We start from the raw sequence: 22,525 nt of genomic DNA on the forward strand, positions 1-22,525 counted from the left end.
ACTTTGAAAAAAACCAAGGTTTATTACTTACAGGACCTGGAAATTACACAGCACACCTGGGACCACACAGTTAGGTCGTGGGGTGTGGGGGGAGGCAAGGGAGAGTTAGGGAACAAGCATGCCCTGGAGTTCTGCCTTTACTGGGGTCCAGGATGGGGGCCTAGGATTTTGAGGGCTCTTTTTTTTTTTTTTTTTTGGGTGAATTTAAAACATACGAGTGGGAATTTACATCACAGGAAGAGAAAAAACTGGCCCAAAGGTCAGTTGTTGAAGTTAATCAAGATCTCCAAAACAAAGGAGCCTCAGTGGGGTCAGGTGGCCTGACCCTTTATCTAGTCATGTGGCTGGCAATATGTTTATTCAAGAGATAGCCATGTTTGGAGTGGATTGCAATAAAAGCTTTAAGTCAGACACTTGTATTACGAAGAAGAAAAAATCCCCAACTGTCAGGGTTTATACTACAGCCATATTTTTTTTTTTTTTTTTTTTTTTTTTGCGGTACGCGGGGCCTCTCACTGTTGTGGCCTCTCCCATTGCGGAGCACAGGCTCCCGACGCGCAGGCTCAGCGGCCATGGCTCATGGGCCCAGGCGCTCCGCGGCATGTGGGATCTTCCCAGACCAGGGCATGAACCCGTGTCCCCTGCATCGGCAGGCGGACTCTCAACCACTGTGCCACCAGGGAAGCCCCATATACTTTTTTATTCTCTAATAATTGATACATATAAATAGGACATTTATAACATATAGAAGTTATGGACAGAAGTTCTAAAATGAACAACCATGAGCCTACCCTACAATTGAAAAATGGAACCATCATTACTTTGAAGCCCTTGTGTGTCCCGAACACATCTCCTCACTTCTCTTGGACATAACCACTATCCTGACTTTTAAAATTATAATTAACTTGCTTTTCTTTATGACTTTACCATCTACTTATTCCTAAATAATATATTTTTATTATTAAATATTAGTATTGTTTTTAAGGTTTATAAAATGGTATCCTTTTTGTGAGACATAAGTTTTCACTCAGATTTTTGAAATTTGTATGTTGCTGGAGTTCAGACATTTTCTTTGCTTTATGTTTTGCATTGTATAAATACAGCATGATATATTTATCCATATTCTTGTTGAAAGACATTTAGGTGTTTTCCTTTTATGTATAATGGTGTACACGTACCTCCTGGGGAATATATATTGAGTTTCTCTAGGGTATTTACATAGTAGTAGAATTTTTAGGTGGTAAATTAAATACATGTTCAACCTCACAATTTAATGTTGCATTGTTTTTCAAAAATGATTAGACTACTTTGAACAGTAACGTATAACAGTTCTTCTTATCCTATATCTTTTTTTTATTTTGTCAATTTGGAGAGTATAAAATGGTATCTTATGGCCTTAATTTACATTTTCTCTGGTTTTCAATAAAGTTGAACATCTTTTCTTATGTTTATGGGCCCTTTGTGTTTCCTTTTTTGTGTCACTCCTATTCAGACTTTTCATCAGTTTTTCTCTTATGTCCAAGGAAAAAATTGCATCTGTTTTATTCACTGCAATGTAATCCCCTATTTTCATTATTTGCTTTGATGCTTGAATTGTTCCCGATTTGGCCAGCTACTTCCTGCTGGCTTCTTTGTTCTTTTAACATGTCCTCATTACGCTTTGAACACTTGTTCAAAGAAATTAATAAAGGCTCAGCTTCATCAAATGCTTTTCTGCATCTGTCTAGATGATCCTCTGTATTTTTCCCTCTTTAATATGTTACTGTGGTGAATTACATTAATTGATTTTTTACATTAAGAAACCATGCTTTTCTGGACTAAACAATTTTTATACTAATTATATTGCTGAATTCATTTACTATTTTGTTAGGGTTTTAAATCTCATGAATGGTATTGGACAGTACTTATCCTTTTTTAGACTTGAGTTTTTTCCCCAAACTGTTTAATATGTTTTTTTTTTACATAGCAATAAAAATTCAAGTAATTGTTAAGCATTTAGAGTCTGTCAATCACACAGTCACATAGGCAACTATCAATGAGGACTTTGACTCAAAGTTATAGTTATAAAAGTACTAACATTACACAGGTTTAGTTTGTAGTAGAACCTATCCTGGGTAAATGATATACACTTTATTATGTCACTTACTGACTATGGAACTAGTCACTTATTATCCATAGTTGCTTTATAAACTCCTAAATCCCTATAGTTAAAAAGGAAAAAAATATGGAATTGTTTCCAAAAATTTTTTCCATTTTTTTATTGTGATAAAATACACATAAAATTTACTGTCTTAAGCATTTTAAGTTTACATATCAGTGATATTAAGTACATTCTTATTGCTGTGCAAACATCACCACCGTCTATCTCCACAAGTCTTTTCATCTTGCAAAAATGAAACTCTATACCCTATAGAGTTATAACTCCCTATTCTCCTTCCTCCCCCCAAGCCCTGGAAACCCTCATTCTGCATCCTCTGTCTATGCTTTTAACTACTCTAAGTACCTCGTATAAGTGGAATCATGCATTATTTGTCTTTTCCAGAATAGGTTACTTCGCCTGGCATAATGTTCTCAAGATCCATCCATGTTGATGCAAATGGCAGGGGCTTCCTTCTTTTTTATAGCTGAATACTGTTTTATTGTGTATATATACCACATTTTCAATATCCATTCATCCATGGATAGAAACTTACCCTGTTTCCATGTCTTGGCTGTTGTGACTAATGCTGCAATGAACATGGGAGTGCAGATATATCTTTGATATCCTGTTTTTGTTTCTTTTGGGTATATACCCAGAGGTGGATTTGCTGGATCATATGGTAGTTCTATTTTTAATTTCTTTTTTTTTTGAACTTTATTTATTTTTTTATACAGCAGGTTCTTATTAGTCATCCATTTTATACACATCAGTGTATACATGTCAATCCCAATCTCCCAATTCATCCACCCAGCCCCCCACGGCTTTCCCCACCTTGGTGTCCATACGTTTGTTCTCTACATCTGTGTCTCTATTTCTGCCCTGCAGATTTCTCAAGGAACTTCCATACTCTTTTCATAGTGTACCAATTTACATTCCCACCAACAGTGGGGAAAAGGGTTCCCTTTTCTCCACATCCTCACTAATACTTATCTCTTGGCTTTTTGATAAAAGTCTTTCTAACCGGTGTGAGGTGATGTCTCATTGTGGTTTTGATTTGCATTTACTAATGATTAGTGATATCGAGCACCTTTTCATGTACCTGTTGGTCATTTGTATGTCTTTCTTGGAAAAACCATCAATTCAGGTCTTCTGCCCTTTTTTTTTTTTTTTTTTTTTGCGTTACGCGGGCCTCTCACCGCTGCGGCCTCTCCCGTTGCGGAGCACAGGCTCCGGACGCGCAGGCTCAGCGGCCATGGCTCCCGGGCCCAGCGGCTCCGTGGCATGTGGGATCTTCCCTGACCGGGGCACGAACCCGTGTCCCCTGCATCGGCAGGCGGACTCTCAACCACTGCGCCACCAGGGAAGCCCTGCCCATTTTTTAATCAGATTATTTTGGGGTTTTTTGCTACTGAGTTGTAAGAGTTCCTTGTATATTTTGGATATTAACTGTAGCTGGTATATAGTTTGCAAATATTTTCTCCCATTCTGTAGGTTGCTTCTTCTTATCATTGATTGTTTCTTTAGCTGTGCAGAAGCTTTTTAGGTTGGCTACACTTGCTGTGATTTTGCTTTCGTTGTCTGTTTTTAAACTCATGCATGACTGTTTGCATTAGGGCTGGTTTATGAGAGATGGATAGCTGCTGGTGAGCTAAGAGCTAAAATTTACTGAAATTGACTACAATTTGCCATCTAGGGGTTCTCCTGGAAGTTGTGTGTTTTGATAGATGCCCGAGTTCCAAAATAGTTCCATCAGATAGTTTGTCAAGTTGCATTTGTTGTCTAGGTGGGGAGACAGATTCTTCCTAGTGCTCCCTATGCTGCCATTTCTCCAGAATCCTCCAGCTACACTTGCCTGATTTTGATACCAGATTTATTCTAGCCCCATAGAATTAATTGTGTTTCTACTTTCTCTGTCTGTGGTAGATTTTTTCTTGTAAGATTGGGAGGAATATTCCCTGAAAGTTTGGCAGAGCTTGCCTGTTAAACTATATGGACCTGTTACTTTTTTTTTGTGGACAGATTTTAAATTCGTGATCTAAGTTGTTTAATGATAATAGGACAATTTAGATTTTTTCTTGAGTCATTTTTTAGCACTTTTATGTTGTTAGGAATTTTCCCATTCATCTCAGTTTTAAAATTCATTGACATGAAGTTGTTCACAGTGTTGTCTTTTTTTTAATCTGCTAAAATATAGATACTCAAAAAAGATATAGATACTAAAATAACTTATAATATCTCTCTTTCATTATGTACCTTCTAAGTTCTCAATTTTCTCAGTATAATACTCCTCAAATTTTATTCTTCACATTTAAATTAACCGATGTTTTTGAGCACGAGTTGTTTGTCAAACATTTCCTGGGCCCTTAGCATACAACAGTGATAAAAACAATTTAAAAAATCTCTTCCCTCGTGGAGCTTATATTCTAGTGTACATAGACAGAAATAAATCAAATATATAAGATAAACAGTATGTTAAATGGGAATAAACACTATTATGGAAAACAAAGCAGACAAGGAGAGTGGGATTTACTGAGTACGTAGGGGAGGTGGTAATTTAAAAGAGTGGGAAAAGAAGGCCTCACTGAGAAGGTTACATGGGGTTAGATGAGGGAGCATCCATTAGGTTAAAAGAAGCAGCAAGCGTAAGTGCTCTGAGGTGGGAATATACTGGTGTGTTCTAGAATCTGCAGGGTGTGGCTGGATTGAGTGAGAAGGGAAAGGGTCATTGGAAATGACGTCCCAGAGGTTAGTGGGCTGACTCTATAGGGTCGTGTAAGTCTTTGAAAGGTCTTTGGTTTTTCCTTGAAGTGAGAATCAAAGCCCTTAGAGAGTTTGAGCAGAGAAGTTACCAGAGTTGGGAATGGAGGTTGTGCATATTGTCCTTTATATCTGATCTGTGACTAAAGCAGTAATGTTAAGACAGCCTAGGAAGAACATCAATTTCCTAACGTTAGCAATAGGAATGGTTCATAAAACCCTGCAGCTCTATCCTGATGCTGCATGGCAGTTATCTTGTGTGGTCCTAAATTGTTTTGTGTAAAATAGTTCTACTTCCTCAAGAGGTACCACTGACAATGTTGCAGATGCTGCAGTTGCCCTTCAAACCAGATGTGTATTTAACTCTGTGTTATATAACTGCTGGTTCCTTTAGCCAAGATGCCAAGTCCAACTTTTTTTTCTCCAATTAATCACATCCTGGTTTATAAATCCAGTATTGCTTATAAATCCAGTATTGCATGTCTTGTGCATAACTGTTTATAAATCCAGTATTGCATGTCTTGTGCATAACTGTTCTAAAGAATCTTATTTTATGTACCATATGTATCAGAATAGTGTACATTGCCATGTAATGTAAAAAAAAATCGACATAAATAATGCAGCCAACTATCTAAGTGTTATACCAACTACAACAATAAATAAACCTTGAACAGTGGGAAAAAAATTGGGGAAATGGACCCCAAATATCTCTCCAGACCCTTGACACATCCTTTCTTAATACTACCTTATATTTCTCTTGAATCCCCTTAGCAATGCTTTGCCTGATTCTTGGTTATGAATCTGTTTATTCAAAGTGATGATATTTTGCTAGTTTCTGCCAAAATTGATTGGGAAAATTTTAAAGTTGGTTTTAAATTGTGGCACTTAAGGAAAAAGGCTATTGTTATAAAATTTTGAGAATTTGGTTCCTTATCCATTTGAGATAGGCTGGGACCTGGAATCTTCTACTGGAGTGCTTGCACCTGGACAAAAGTCTCCGTTGAGCAATAAGATACAAAGAAACTATAAGTGACTAAAATAACTACACCATGCACAGTTGGAGCAATTATGAGCAACAGGATACAAAAAGGCCAGAAATAAACTACAAGTTTTTGAGGTGCTGGGAGCAAAAAGCAGGGTACTGCACATGATTCCTGCACATAGCACCTCCAAGGGCATGGACAGACCACCTAAGTTAGGCCTCCTGCCCAGCCCATGGGTCCACCCCCATTGTTACCCCATGTAAGGATCCAAGCAGCTCTTCTCTGGGAGTGGGCAAGGGTACCTTTTTCTCGCTTTCGCTCCCTTGTGCTGCAGCATGAGCCCTGATTAAGCATTGCCTGAAATTCTCATCTGGCCTCTTATCAACTTCTATTGGTTAAAGAGTCCAAGGACCTGGGCAGTTAACATTTAGTAAGCATATAAGAAAAAAGTAATGTGACGGTAAATTTATTCCAAGAATGCAAGATTGGCTTATTATTAGAAATTATGTTAACATAATATATCTCATTAATAGATTTTAAAAAGATCAACAATGTGATCATTTCCTTTGATATTGTAATGGCATTTGATAAAGGTCAACATCTGTTTCTGATTTTTAAGATCTTAATTAAATGAAAATAGGTGGATATTTCACTGAACTTTTAATACATACATATACCTTAAACCAAAAGCTAGTATCACACAAAATGATGAATCAGTAGAACTATTCCCATTAATGCCAGAAACTTGACAAATATGCCTACTGCCACTCTTAACATTGTTGCATAAATATTAACTAATAAAATTGACTAAAAAATAAGAGGAAATAAGATGTAAAAGTATCATTGTAAGTATGCTTTTGAATACTTAAAAAACCCAAATTAATGAACTAATTACTACTAGAAACAATGAAAGTTTATATTCATTTATGCATACTTAATGTAACTTTTCTAAATATAAAAAATCAGAAAATATGAAAAGATTTCTGATATAATAGCAAAACAAGTAATATACTTTGAAATAAACTTAATATGCAGGATCTATATAAAGAAAACTTTATACTTCTACTGATGTAGGTAAAAGAAGACTTAAAGAAATGGAAACAGGAAATTCCCTGGTGGTTCAGTTGTTAGGACTCTGTGCTTCCACTGCAGGTGGCACGGGTTCAATCCCTGGTCTGGGAAATAAGAAGCTGCAAGCCGCATGGTGTGGCCAAAAAAAAAAAAATAGGAAATGGAAACAACATGTATTATTTTCAGATGTAAAGATTCAATATTGGACAGATGTAACTAAAATATAATGCAGTGTACATTTGTAGAATACAGCAATTCTAATAAAAATTTCAATTTTTGAAACTTAGGCTGATTATAAAATTCATATGGAAATTTATATATGTGGATCAAAAATAAAACTTCCGGAAGAAAACATGGATTCTTTTATTTTTAAAGGCTTTCTAATAATGGAGTTAAATCCTGAAGACTTAGAGGAAATGAATGAAAAACTGACTAACATAAAAATGTAGAAAGCAACTACAATAGAGAAATACTACAAAGAAAGATAAAAGTGAACTGGGAAAATATTTATAATATGTTTGCTTGGTAAGGAGCTATGCTCTATCATATATGAAGAGAGTGCTTAAGGAAAATACCAAAGCCCAATAGAAAAATGGGCACTAGGAATAGACAATTCATGTACACACAAAACAATATAAACAGTAAATAGAAGAAAAGATGCTGTGTCTCACCCACTAATAAAAGAATGGAACAATGAAACAATGAGGCAACATCTTTTTTTGGATTAGATTGGCAAATATTTGAAAGAATAATACACGGTGTTGGCAGGAGTGCGTATCAGCAGGAACTCTCATGCCCTATTGGTGGAGAGTACAATATTTTGTATTGCAATTTGTCAGTATTTTCTCAAATTTTAAAATATGTGTATTGTTGATTCATTAATTCCATGATAGTAATTTATCCCATAAATGTGTTGACATGTACATAAGATACATAAATAAGGGCGTTTTTCATAGCAGTGTTTGTAATAGGAAAAACAAAACTAACAACAAAACAAAACAAAACTGGAAAGCACTTAAGTTTTCAGAAGTAGTCAGAGGACTGTAGTACATCTCTAGAGTGGAGTACTTTTTTCAGTTATTCAACAGAATGAGTTAGATTGGTTTGAATTGATAGGTAAAGCTCTTTGAAACAAACTGAGAGTAAAAGCAAGCAATAGCATAGCTTCTGGGCCAAGTTTCCATTTGTGGTTTTAAAAAATTATAAACTGGGGATTTCCCTGGTGGCACAGTGGTTAAGAATCTGCCTGCTGATGCAGGGGACACGGGTTCGAGCCCTGGTCCAGGAAGATTCCCACATGCCACAGAGCAACTAAGCCCATGTGCCACGACTACTGAGCCTGCGCTCTAGAACCCGGGAGCCACAACTACTGAGCCCATGTGCCACAACATCTGAAGCCTGTGCACCTGGAGCCCATGCTCCACAACAAGAGAAGCTACCACAATGAGAAGCCCGTGCACCACAACTAAGAGTAGCCCCCGCTCGACACAACTAGAGAAAGCCCACGCACAGCAACGAAGACCCAACACAACCAAAAATAAATAAAATCGATTCTTTAAAAAAAAAAATTATAAACTGGAATTTGTACATGTGAATGTCTATAAGGATGCACAGAAAATTGTTGGTGGTGGTGATCTCTGGGGTTTTGAAGTGTGGCATAGAATTCGGGCTGTTTTCCTTGTATATTCTCTTTTGAACAGTTTGAATTTTGTTTATCATGGGCATGTGCAATTTTCAGAATAAAACCATTTTTTTTGTTTTCTGTGTATTAATTATATTTTTCTTGGATTTTTCCAGATTTCTCTTGCACTTTGTTTTGTTTTGATGTTTGGAAACTCAATGTTATTAACTTCTTATTACGCTTCCTCTTTGGTAATTATTTGGGTAAGTGTTCCTTAAGTAAATGTCTGTTTTTGAAACTAATGGTTTACCAGTTTCTTTATCACTGGCTTGAGATTCGTGAGGGATTTTCTACAAGAACTGTTTCAAGTGTCTTACTGAATACATCTATATGTGATAATGTATTTAAGTTCTCGTTTCCAAAGAAACACAACAAAAGTTAATACTGGAAAACATAGTGCTTTGTTTCACAGTCCTAATCTGTCCTTTCCTCATCTTTTCTGTCACCTGACTTTTGGTCCTGGAGTTCATTTTAGAATGGTTTCTATGCTTTCGTCTTTTTCTTGTTTCCTCCCCTCTTTTCAGTGTTTATCCTACTCCTGCTCCACTTTCTGACCCCCTTTCCTCCCTCTGGCATCTCAAGCAGTCTCTCCTTGTTCCACTGTGATCAGAGGCTCAAGGCCTTATATTTTTAGTTTTTTCCCCTCGTGTCTATTTGAATTATTCAGATGGTTTAAATCAGGTGATGATTCAGTTATATTTTACTAGATCACTACCAAGAACAGATTTAGATTATGGGGAGATTGTCTTATAGAATTGGAGCAAAAGGTAAAAGGTTATCTAACTCCTTCTGCCACTTTTGGCAGGATGACTTTCTAAATATAAGTCTCTCTAAACTTAAGGACTTCCAGAGGTGGTTACTCTTTTTTTTTTGCCGGTGGGTTTCTCCATTACAATGTTTTGCAAACCTAAGAGGAAAAAAATTATTCCTTATATTTAACATGCATGTGCTTTAGGATTAGGCTGGTTTTTTGAAGATGAAAGCACACTGCACTGTCTTAACTGAAATGGTTTCTACTTCTTGAATAATCATTTAAGTAACTCAGATCATTTTGTCTTTCTTGATTTCTAGAACCCATTAACAGATTTGGAATCTGCTATTTCTTTGTCTGATTTTACAAGTAATATTTATTTAAGATCCCATTTCCCAGGAGTATGCCTCTTCCCAATCTGGGCCACCACCCTTTTCAGGTTGTGTGACTTGAGTATACTTAGGCACAGAAATTAGCAGTTAGCATGTGGTGATGCTGTGTTTTCAACAATGACAAAACAAAAATAAAAACAAAAACCCAGTAACTGAGTTGCTGTGCTGTGAGATTAGTGATAGTTCTTACAGTCATGAATTTTGTTTGTAATTAGGAAATGTGTCAGTGGACTCAATTCTATATTTAAATGTGTACCTGGGGAAGTCCTGCTGTTACTCAGAGTAAAGTACATGACTCTTGTTACTTGTGTACAGTACACAAGTACATTGAATGGAAGATTTCCTGTCAGTAAATCTAATCTTAAGTACATTTTGCAGGAAATTTCTCTTCAGTTCTATTGAGCACCTACAGTGTGTCAGGTTTCCTACTAGGTGCTTGACACTGAGGTGTGTCTTAGGTATGAATTAAGCATTATGCATATTTCACGTATTTTGGTGTATACAAATAAATGATGGCAACAGGTACAGAATATAGCATGTTTTTGCATATTTAACTATAAACACACATTTGCCTGTTTTTATTTCTAGTTATCACTTTGAAACAATCGTAACACATTTTGTGTTCTCAGATATTCAGAAACTTCTGAAAAGATTTAATTTGGGTTCATGTATTTATGTTTTGATTCTAAGCATATTTTTGCCAGGTTTGAAGTAGATTTAGATCTGTATAGGTACTATACTTTGGGAGTCTATTATGTACCTGGAAAGAAATAAGATTTGATAGAGGAGAAGTATTTAGTTGATCTGTTAAAAACTCATTTGTAGTTTATTCAAGGAGTTAGTAATATTTAACTTAAGGAAAATCTTATAACTATTAGACACCTGTCTAAAATTCTGAAATTATTATATACTTCTTGGTTCTTTGGTAAATCAGAACCAGTCATAGAAATCAATCGTAGAAATTTACGTATGGAGATTCTGTTTTCAACTTTACAGAGTGACTAACTGACCTAAAATACTCTGGATAAAACAGGGCTTCTTAAAATCAAATGAGCTTGTGGTGATTCTATGTGAAACACTGAAAGTGTGCTGAAGTTTAGATTCTTGAGAGTCTTATTATTTAGAAGTATTTTTTTGGTACCTGAATTTGTGTCTATAAGTATTAACTGTATGCTATGTTATTTTCTGCATGCAGGGTTTACTGGCAATGAAACCATGTTTCCTGAAAGTAAATGTATCTGAACTTAGTTTATGGGTAAGAATCAATCTATTTGAATGTATATGTTTTTCCTTCTCCAAAATATATCACTGGTTTTATGTTTTACTTTCAAGGAACTATCCTATATAATGCAGAGGATCTAACAGTTTTATAACATATTAAGGCTCAATTTTAATGTGCCAAATTGCTCTTTTTGTGAAGCAAGTTAAGATTAATATTGGATAGGTAGTTAAAGAATTTCAGTTTTATGTATGACCCATGTTTTTTCTGAGGAGCAGTGCATGTGTAGGAAACTGTTAGTAGAAGGGGAATTTAACTGCAATTGCTGTATAAATCTCCTATAAAATATATTAATTTTGACAACAAGATTGTGTATATTTTTCTTTTTGATGATAGCTCCTTGATTTTGGAGTAACATTCTTTAATTTAAGGTGCATTTTTTTTTTTGACATTTTCTCTTGGATCTAGAGATAATTACTTCACGTGTGATTAAAGCATTTATTTTTTTCTTCCTAGGCTATGTCTGTGCAATGGCTATATGATGCATCAGTTTAGTTTTGTTTTGCTATATTTTTCTTTTGTAGGTTATCCAAGGATGTTTTTGGTTATTTGGAACTGTCATACTCAAGTATTTGACATCTAAAATCTTTGGCATTGCAGATGATGTAAGTGTATTTTTGCTTAAACTTGGAAGACTTGAAATAAATCAAACAGGCTAAGAATGAATTACTAGAGTTGTTAAAGTACTACTATTTAAGGCAAATTCTAAGGTGAAGTCTATTCACCTGTTATTTTATCTATTTACTATAATAGAGAGTAAATATGACTATGTCTGTAGTCCATTCTCCAAAATTAATTTCTTGACATAACTCTCATATTTTATTGGTCTTCCACAAAGATTTTAAAATTTTAAAGTAAGAAAGCTCTAGAGACTTAAGCTCAAATTTTAAGGCCTCTACAGTCATTTTTCTCTGGTTTCTTTATAATCCCCTTTTGTAACAGATAAAGATGCCATCTTCAGAGGCTCTTAAAGAATAGATCATATAACTTATTCTCTTTTTCTTCCAGTTTTCTAGTCAATGCTTGTGAAAGGTTTGTAGGTAATTTAATCCAAGTTAGTCTTATTAAGAGATATTATTGTTATTGGTTTTGCTTTTTTTTGGTATTTGGGTAGGAGAGAAAATAAAATGAGAAGAATTCTGCTTTATAACTGTAGAGATTCACTCTATCTATAATTTTGTATTGCCTATTTTATTTTGATGTTTTGGTAAGCACATTAATTAAATTAAAAGAGAGAGCAGGACACCAACCAACATGGAAAGAGTAAAGTAAGCCACATATTTTTTTCTGTAATTTATTTTAATTGATGGTCTTTCTTCCTTCTGTATTAGATTAAAGTTGTGGTTTTGAAACTGAGTTCTGTGAAGTTCTGGGACTTCAAGGACTCTTTGGTGGGGTCCATCTACTTCTCAGTCCCCCTGCCAGCCCCTCTTCACCCAGGATAGTCTTGCTTTAATCTCTTACATAGTGGACATTTATACATGTTTTCATATGAACAAAGGAATTGTTTGCTTAAAAAAGATGGAAAACAATGGGCTATTAAAGGGGTGGTCTACAACCTGTGAAAGACATTTTAAAAGTTTGAAAGCATAGTCTAAAATGCATTTATTTATTCATTCATTCAATGTACCTGCTATGTGCCTGATAGTAGAATGCATCCTAGAGATACAGAACTGAATAAGACATGGTCTAGTGGGAGACAGGGACAATTTCTAGCAACTATAATACAGTGTAATGAAAGCTCTGATAAAAATAAGTACAGAGTGGGACTTCCCTGGTGGTCCAGTGGTTAAGACTCTGTGCTTCCACTGCAGGGGGCACAGGTTCTACCCCTGGTCAGGCAACTAAAGATCCTGCATGCCACATGGCATGGCCAAAAATAAAATAAAATAAAAATATAAAATAAAATTTTAAAAATTCAAAATGTATTTAAAAAAATTTATTAAAAAAAATAAGTATAGAGTGCCACAGGAATACCCAGGGAGATTCAGGGAAGGCTCCTAGAAGTCAACTGTGAAGATGAGCACTAAGTGGTGATTGAGTCAGCCAGGAGGCAGAGAATGAGCAGGAAGAAAAGGGAAAGAGCCCAAGTCCTGGGTTTATGGAATCTGTCTACTCATTGGGGGAAGACAAGCTGGTTAGAGTTTTAATTCAGGTTAAAGTGACTATTGTCATTTCTATCACAGCCCGATGTTGCACCAGGGCCAAAAAAAAAAAAAAAAATGCTGTAAAAAGTTATTTCCAAATCAGAAATAAGTTAGTTGCAGCTTTAGTATTTCTAGAAATCTGTAACATTGATCAAGGACATCAATGTTATAAATAAATTCTTAATTTTAACATTGGTCAAAGGAAGAGAATGGCAAGGCCACACGGCTCTTGAGAAGCATTTCCACCCACCCTTCTCTGTTAATTAGACACACACTTCCTGTCCTTTAGGAACCCAGCGAGGCATTTCTCAGTCTATCCTGGATTTCCCATCCTTGCTCCTATCAACATTTTTCGTGGTAAAATTCTGATGTTGTATACCAGGGAAGCTCAGTACTAAGTGCCCCAAGGTTTTTATTGGGGGCTGGTAACATAAGCATCCTCTGCCTAGCACGTTATCAAAATTCCAAACTCCCAGAAAGAATGTAGGTGTTCAGTATAAGCCACTATTATCATTTAGGGTGATGGGAGCCTTCCGGAATTCAAGTTCCCTGATGCCAGCTAAGGGTCAACCTTGCAAGCAGGTTTTTCAAAGGATCCCCTTCAGACCTACTATGTTAACTCTCATCTGAACAACAAGTTTGTCTCATCTTTTCCTTTCTGCCATGCCCACCTTGGATCTCCCATGAATGTGCATACCACTTCCCAGTCAGTCATAGATTTGTAGAGAGCTTGGGCTCTCTTGGATCCACCAGCGTCTGTGGACAACTTTCCAGTGCACCAGGGATGTGAGAACTTGTCTCCTGTCATTGGTTGTCTCCTTTTCAGAATCTCTGTAAAATGTCTAGCTAGTCTGCCAGTCTACTGTTCACCAAACGAGTACTGTAACCCTAAGCTGGCAGAACTGTGAATTTCCGCCTTTCATTTCCTCCTGAGTTTGATGCTTTTACTGATGGTGCATAAATTTTTTGCTCTCTGCCCCCAAACAAGTCAGCTCCTTGCAGTAGCAAAGGTTCTGCTTTTCATGGCCAACCCCACCCGGGTAGGACCGTTGGGCTGACCAAGCTGGGGGAAGCAGAGGTGATGTAATGGTGGGAGGGAGCGGCCAAAGCAACAATGCCACAGACTCCCACTATTTCCACCCAGAGCTCATCAGTTTTTTTTTTGGTTTTTTTGGCTGCATAGGGTCTTCGTTGCTGTGCGTGGGCTTTCTCTAGTTACAGCAAGCAGGGACTATTCGTTGCGGTGTGCGGGCTTCTCATTGCAGTGGCTTCTCTTGTTGTGGAGCACGGGCTCTAGGCACGTGGACTTCAGTAGTTGCAGCATGAGGGCTCAGTAGTTGTGGCACGTGGGCCCTAGAGCATGCGGGCTTCAGTACTTGTGGCACATAGGCTCAGTGGTTGTGGTTTGCAGGCTCTAGAGGGCAGGCTCAGTAGTTGTGTCGTTGCTCCACAGCATGTGGGATCTTCCCGGACCAGGGCTCGAACCTGTGTCCCCTGCATTGGCAGGTGAATTCTTAACCACTACCCCACCTGGGAAGTCCCTCATCAGTTTTTTTTTTTTTTTGCGGTACGCGGGCCTCTCACTGCTGTGGCCTCTCCCGTTGCGGGCTCCGGACGCGCAGGCTCAGCGGCCATGGCTCACGGGCCCAACCGCTCCACGGCATGGGGATCTTTCCGGACCGGGGCACGAACCCGCATCCCCTGCATCGGCAGGCAGACTCCCAACCACTGCGCCACCAGGGAAGCCCCCTCATCAGTTTTTTTGTGAATGCATGTTTCTCCATTTGTTTTCCTTTTGATCAATTACTTGATCCTAATATGGTTTTTGACAGTTTTGTCCAATTTCATAGTTGTTATTGAAAAAGGGGATTTACTAACTTCTTCCTCTGCCATATCTGGAAGTCCCCATATTCACTGATTTTTGCGTGTTGATCCAGCCTTATATTTCTCAGATAACCTCACTTGTTTACAATGTGTTAGTTTTTCTAAATATTGCTGGATTTGGTTGGCTAATATTTTTAAGGACTTTTGCTGATATTTATGGGAATGTTAGTCTGTAGTTTTATTTTCTTGTAATGTTTTTGCCTGGTTTTAGTTTCAAGGTAATGCAGCCTTCCAGAATTATTGGGAAATGTTCAATCTCCTATTTTTAATGAGAATTTATATAGAATTGATATTATGTCTTCCTTAAAGGTTTGTTAGAATTTGACAGTGAAGCCCTCAGGATATGGAGTTTTGTTCATGGGAGATTTTTCTACTACAAATCCACTTTCTGTAGGAGTCTTGGCATTTTATGTCTTTAGAGGAAACTCACCCATTTCATATATATCATCAAATTAAAAAAAAATTATTGTAGAATTCAGTTAGCGAAAAATTCTTATTAAAATTTTTTGCATATATGTGAATTGTCTTTTATGCTCTTTAATTTTCCTTATTTGGATTTGATATTATATTAATCTGTAAAGACCTGCTTTTTATTTTTTTGCTCTTTTTTCTACTTTCTATTTATTATATTAATATTTTCAAAGTACCACTTCTTTAAAGTCTTCCTTGGTTTTCTTGTATTGCTCTTTGTAATTGAATTCTGTCACCCTCATTTCTTGTCTTCTCATTTCTTTGGGATTGTTCTGTAGCATTTTCTGATGCTTGATGGAAAGTGCTTGGCTCTTGTTTTCACCTCTCTTATTTTCTGATAAATGCATTTTAAATCTATAAATTTCCCTCTAAGTAGTACTTTTTTGTTTGTCTTACAAATTAACTATTTTGCGACTTTCTTTTTAACCTAAAAACCTTTATGTTATTTAGTTTCTAGCTGAAAGGATTTTTAAAGCCATTCCTAGTTACCATTTTCCAATTTTGCTGCATTTATGATTAGAAAAAAATAATTTGCATTATATAAATTCATTGAGATTTATTGTGGCATAGGATGTGAACATTAAAAAAATCTTGTGTTTGAGGGTAACATATAGTCTCTCTTTGTGAAGTTTGTATTCTCTGTTTGTGAGCTTATTAATATTGTCCAGATTTTATGTTAACATTTATCTGCTTTTTCTACTTTAGAGGGAAATATTTAACATTTCCAATGAACACTGTCAACTTTTTCTTCCTACAGAGTTTTTCAGTTGTTCTTCTATACGCTTTCAATCGATACTGTTAATTGCAAATTGCAAATATTATATGTTCGTGATATGTATAACCTTGCTTTGCTGTTTGTTTTATCAGCATATAATGTCATTTTGTTGTCTTTTTTCATATATTTTTGTTTGAATTTAGTTTTGTGAGACATCACAGTAGCTAACCCAGATTTCTTTGGTTCATTTTATCTGGTATATCTTGTTCTCTTCGTCTGTTTTCAACCTTTCTGCAACCTTTCTGCATACTTTTAAGTTTGTCTTTTGTAGATAATATGATATTGAATTTTTCCCCTTAAATCCAACTTGAGCATCTGTCCTTTAGTTAGTGAATTTAACCTCTTTACATTTATGGCAGTTATCATTATATTAGGACTTACTTCTTTCATTTTATTTGAGATTTTCCAAACATTTTACTTTCTTTTTAGATTCTTTTCCTTTTCAGTGGTTAGGTACTTTGTGTATTTTAGACCTATGTACTCTCCCTCCTATTGATTTCTTAAACTTATCAGAATACATTTCTTCCCCAGGAGACAGAGCATTTGAGATTCTTCAGCATATCCCATCACCCTTTATAGTTCCTACTCACTCCCTGACCCCCTACTTCATTTAGGTATCGTTTAGGGTTTTAGTCATGATGTGTTTCAGTTATAATTTATCCCCTTTTCTATGGTTCTTGCTCTTCTTGCTCTTTTAGACAATAATGAATTGAAAGTTTGGCAAATGTTTTCTCATTTGTTAAATGAAAACAATTCCAACTTCCTCACATGGTTTCTTGTGGGAAGTAAGTTAGGTGATATAACTGTGAGCACTTGGTGACATATGAAGAATTACACAGTTGCTGATTGTGAGGCAAAAGTGTGTTTTATTCCAAGGCCTGCCCATTTTCTACTTCTTTCAAAAAGTCTTTTCCAACCGCTTTTCAGAAATCTGAATTAACGTTTGCTTTGCTTTGCTCTATCACACGTTGTCCCTTTGTGATTGACAGATGCCTGTGTGTGTTACCAAGCCTACCCGATACTGTGTAGTGTATTTCACCAGGTTTAACACCTTGAGCAGGGAAAACCCAAGGGTAAAAACCTTTGGAATGTTGATGATGGAGCGTGGACGGCAGGGTGTTGTTGGAGCTATCACTTGTCAGCAGAGCAGTTGAAGGGAGACTGTGAAGTTGGAGGGTCCAGAAGTAGCCAGGTGTGGGAACAGCGAGCTCTGTCATGCAGTGGAAACTATTTTTAGGTACTATTAAGATTAAAATGCATTATTACAATATACGGCATAATCTAATGGTACCTCCCTTTATTCCTTACTAGGCTCATATTGGCAACTTATTAACATCAAAATTCTTCAGTTACAAGGATTTTGACACTTTACTGTATACCTGTGCAGCGGAGTTTGATTTTATGGAGAAGGAGGTAAGATGTGATTTCTCCTTTCTTTCCTTAGTTTTTGGTCCATTCATTTTTCATAAAGAGTGCTCCTGTTATTCAGACTCTTACCTCTGTGCTCTTATCTCAGTTTGAAGGAAAAGGAAAACCTGGCAGCTTAAAGGAAGATATTCCTATTTACATTAGTACAGCTTCCTGAAATATATAGTCTTTTCTTATTTTGATAATTTAGAAACATGCATTCAGTCTAGCAATAGTTTTTAGGATTGAGTAAAAACAGAGGCATTTCAAGTCGCCTCTTTTTAGGGATAGCATTAGTTCAGTGAAGCTCTCAAGCTTTTAAGTTTCCACTCACTTTGTGATTGTTTGTTTGAATGATCTCATTGCTTTGAAATATCATTGAGTATAAGTTTTTCATTCCAACAACATTTTGTTCCTAAAACTGTATTCAGGTGTTTAGAAGGAAACCAGAGAGTAGTTTAGTGGATAGTGAGACAGAAGTCTGCGATATTACTTGATGTTCTTGAACAAGTGACTCTCATTCTTGGAGTTGTAGCTTACTAGTTTCTGGTAGTATGCTACAGGTAGATATTGTGAGGACGAAAGGAGATACATAGGAAAGTACTTTGATATTTTAAGATATTTTATATTAAATACCATTTTGCAATACTTTATGAGCTAGTTTGGTTCAACAGACCTGTATATATATGCCTTTTTTTCACACCACCCATGTGGCCCCGATTTATGATGATATTTTATTATCTGTCAGACATTTTTCTTCAAAGCTGTGTGTGTGTATATATATGGAAGTGGCCAACAGTCCTCTGTTGACACATTCATTTTCCCCGATCCCCACTGGGTCAGCCCATGTCCTAAATTACAGACCAGTGGAGGAGAGTGCAGCACACAGCAGACTTTTACCAACCAGACATTCTGAGTTGAGCATGTCCTGCAGATGTACTGTTTCCTCCAGTGACCTATCAGTCTTCATTTCCTGTGTTCTGGCAAATGGTTTTGATAAAAAGTGTACAAATGATAGTGTTGAACCTGCTGAAAGAAACTAAGGAAAAGTATCTTGCAAGGCTTTAAAATGCACACTTAATAGCAGATCAAGCCTCTTTCAAGGAGGTGGTAAAGGAAGTAGAGTATAGACATCAACAGAGAAATTAGGACTCAGTGGAAATCCTTTAACATTATTGAGGATATACACACCTTTACAACCTGAGAGTATGAACCATCAGTTATGTGATAGAAGAAATTGTTTATTGAGGCATAAGATGCCTTCAGTCAATTTGAAGAAAATGGCAAAGCTGTGTCCAGCCTGCCATTCCTCATCTCCATAGGTACCTTCACAGGGACGATGCTGTAGAGACAGGGCACGGTGCCAGTTCAGAGAGGGCATCTCTTGTATGGTACGTCCATATAGTGGGGAAGAGGGAAAAATTTAACATGATATCATACTGATATGGAAAGACACTTAAGATGTATAATGGGATGAGCAAAATGGTCCGATCTTATTGACCTATAATTAGCACACATAGAATAAAGTGTAAGAGACCAAAATTTTAACAGTTGTTTTTTTTTGGTGGAGAGATAATCAGTGATTAACTTTTTTTGTAATTTGCGTCTTCTAAATTTTCTATAATAATCATATTCTAATTGTATTGTGCTACTAAAAAAAAAGTTAAAACAGTGAGGGGGATCTTTGCTTTTTAGATATGAAAATGGAAAGCAATAGTATTTAAAGTACAGGGATACCAAAACAGGAACATTATGACCAAAAACAGACAATGCTGGATAGACCCATGTGTAGGTACTTAACTATGTTTATGTGTATGTACTTAGTATGAAGTGAAGAGAGCACCACATAATATATCAATAAATGGTTAAAAGATGCATTGTTTCATGAATATTATTTGAAAAATTGAATTGGGGTGGGGAGTCAGCTTAAGGCCTTGTATCATATTATACACCAAACTTCATTTCAGTTAATGTGTTAAATATAAATGAAGCCTGAAAAATTAATCTGAGAAAAATTTGAATGAATATTAACTTCATTATTAATGAGCATAATACAAGTGCAAAACATATATGAGAATGATTAATAGATTTGTCTGCATGTAACTTAAAACATCTGTACCTTAAATATTATAAAAATTAAAAAGGAAATGACTAACTGGGATGATTCTTGCAATAAATATAATAAATGAAACTAGAGATTAATATAATTAGTATAGGAGCTTGTTCAAATCAATAAAAAAAGTTACCAAGGGCTCTCACCCTTTCCCAGCACCAAAAACACATCCCCCCTCCACCCCCCCCTCCCACATATGCAGAAATGAGCAAATGTGAACATACAATCCATCCGGGAGGAAATGCTGATAACTGATTAAAATGTGAAATTCATTGTCTCCTTTATTTTTTCTCCATTTTCTAGTTTTCACAATGAGCATATGTAACTTTTAGGCTTAGAATAAAATCAACAATTACAAGAAATATTAAAAGAACTTACAGTTCTAATAGAACACACACACACGTGCATACATCTCTCTCTGTGTGGTTTGCATTTGTTCTGTGCATACCCTCTCTCTGGTGTATCTTTTGGCATTGAGGAAGTTTTATAATTTTGTTTCCTTTATATTAATACTTGTATATATTAACCTTAGTCCCTTCTATTGGTTTCCTCCTGGGAGTTATACTGAACTTAGCTAGTCGTTTCTTGCCCGATGCCTATTCCCACCCATTTCTAATTTATTGTAATACTATAATCAGGGAGATTATTTTGCTTCTTATATACTCTCCCCCTTTTACCCCATTTTTAAGAGTCCCATTGTATCTTCATTGTCAGCACGTATAACCTCTCATACTCTTCTGTCACCTTTATATCCCCGTCATTGTCGTAGTTCTGTAGATCATTGTTTTTATTGTACACTATGAGTTGTAGGATCGAAGAACACATTTCTTGGCTGTGTGAAGATTACTCTCCAGTGGATTCCTCAGGAAGGGCTCATGGGAGCAGTAATCCCTGAATTTTTACATGCTCAAAATATTTTATCAGTGGCTTTTATGTGTGAAGGTCAGTTTGGCTAGATACAAAATCTTTGGCTCACCTATCTTTCCTTGAGAATCCTAAATAAATTACTCTACTATCTTCTGGTCTAAAGTGTTGCTTTGAAAATCTGATGCTAATATGATTTTCTTTTTAAAAGAAATATTTAAAAAACACCTTTTAAATAAACTTTTGGAATATAATGTTAAAATTGTTTGAACTCCTTATTAAATTTTGTTAAATACTTTTAACACAATTTTGACATACTTCCTTTTTAAACTAAACATCTGTATCTTACTACTTATATTTATTGTTAACTGTTATTAGCAAATGTCTAACTTTTAAAATAATAAAATAATTTTAGGGGACTTCCTTGGTGGTCCAGTGGTTAAGACTGTGCTTCCACTGCAGGGGGCATGGGTTTGATCCCTGGTTGGGGAACTAAAATCCCGCATGCCATTCACTGCGGCCAAAAAAGTAAATAAAATTTGAAAGTTTAGATCTATAAAAAAATAGTTTTAGTTATGACTTTTGTGTAGGTTAAAACATAACTTAAAAATTACAAAATAGAAATATATTTATTATTTTAAAATAATAGCATGCAAATGTTTATAAAGGTAAATAGTAAAATGAAAACATAAAAATTCTCTTTTTAATGGAATTTCTAACTCATGAAGAAGCATTTTGTATAATGAATTATGAAAATTACTTGTCTAATACAGAATAGTGAGAAAATTGGACTAAGGAGAGGGAAATCAGAAAATGCTACTTACTGTATACTTTGTAGAATTAAAATGTACCAGCATTTTTAATATGGTTGAAGCTAGATTTCTCTTTATAAACATATTGGGGAAAGCATACATCATTTTACTTAATGATGTAAGATTATTTGTCTGAGGGAAAGTGTTGGTAATAAGCAAATCAATTGCAATTTAGAAATTTCAAGCCCAGGATTGTTTAAGACTGTGATCTCAAATTATCGAGAAGTGTATAGAATTACAATGTGTGGGGCTTTTCTAATAAAAAAAAATTTTCTATAGTTTTTTATCTGTTACCAAAGAAAACGTAAAAATGTTTTTATTCCTCTTATAAACATTAGTCATTATTGTGTGTGTGTGTGTGTGTGTGTGTGTGTGTGTATCTGGAGATCATGGTTATGATTTTTATCCCAGATAAAATGCACAGTAAAGCTCATGCCATTTAAAGGAGTTCTGCTGACCCTAGGTGAATAATAAGTAATGCTCTCTAGTTAGAAAAGTAGTGTGCAAAAGTGAACAGTAGTCTTTCTAGTCATGTTTTACAAGTGTTTGGGAACTGTGTTTGTTAGTGTTTTCAACTCAACATTTTGGGCAAGTTCGTTTCTATGGAAATGCATCTTCATTTTTACAATGGGAGTCAGTGAGTAGATTGGACCCTAGATGGGTGAATGCTTATGTTTCTATACTAACGTGTTTTAAAATTCACTTGGATCATGATCTGAAATTTCATTTGAAATCATCTTTTCTTCTAACAAAACATCTCTTTGAATTTCAGACTCCATTGAGGTATACAAAGACATTATTGCTTCCAGTTGTTCTTGTCGTGTTTATTGCAATCATTAGAAAGGTAGGTCTATCACTTAAGAGCACTTTCTCATAATAGAACATTTTCTTATTTCTTCATTTCTTGTGTAGTTACATATACTAGGCTACATGTTAATCTAATACAATATTTTATATAGATTTATTGAAACACATTCTGTATTTTCTTACTAATAGCC

The 22,525-nt window shown here is 35.7% G+C and overlaps 1 protein-coding gene across 3 annotated transcripts in view; it reads left to right on the forward strand.

The window, feature by feature from the left end:
* The window catches only part of DPY19L1 (dpy-19 like C-mannosyltransferase 1), a 95,123-nt gene that overhangs the window by 53,227 nt on the left and 19,371 nt on the right, over positions 1-22,525 (forward strand). For all 3 annotated transcript variants that reach the window (XM_030857521.2, XM_030857522.2, XM_030857523.2), the window contains exons 11-15: positions 8,749-8,835; positions 10,971-11,030; positions 11,579-11,659; positions 17,643-17,744; positions 22,300-22,371. In XM_030857521.2, coding sequence (XP_030713381.2) covers positions 8,749-8,835; positions 10,971-11,030; positions 11,579-11,659; positions 17,643-17,744; positions 22,300-22,371 — 402 coding nt within the window. The remainder of the gene's footprint in view (positions 1-8,748; positions 8,836-10,970; positions 11,031-11,578; positions 11,660-17,642; positions 17,745-22,299; positions 22,372-22,525) is intronic.

Source organism: Globicephala melas, chromosome 9 (assembly GCF_963455315.2).
Source record: "Globicephala melas chromosome 9, mGloMel1.2, whole genome shotgun sequence".
In the NCBI taxonomy this organism is placed as follows: domain Eukaryota; kingdom Metazoa; phylum Chordata; class Mammalia; order Artiodactyla; family Delphinidae; genus Globicephala; species Globicephala melas.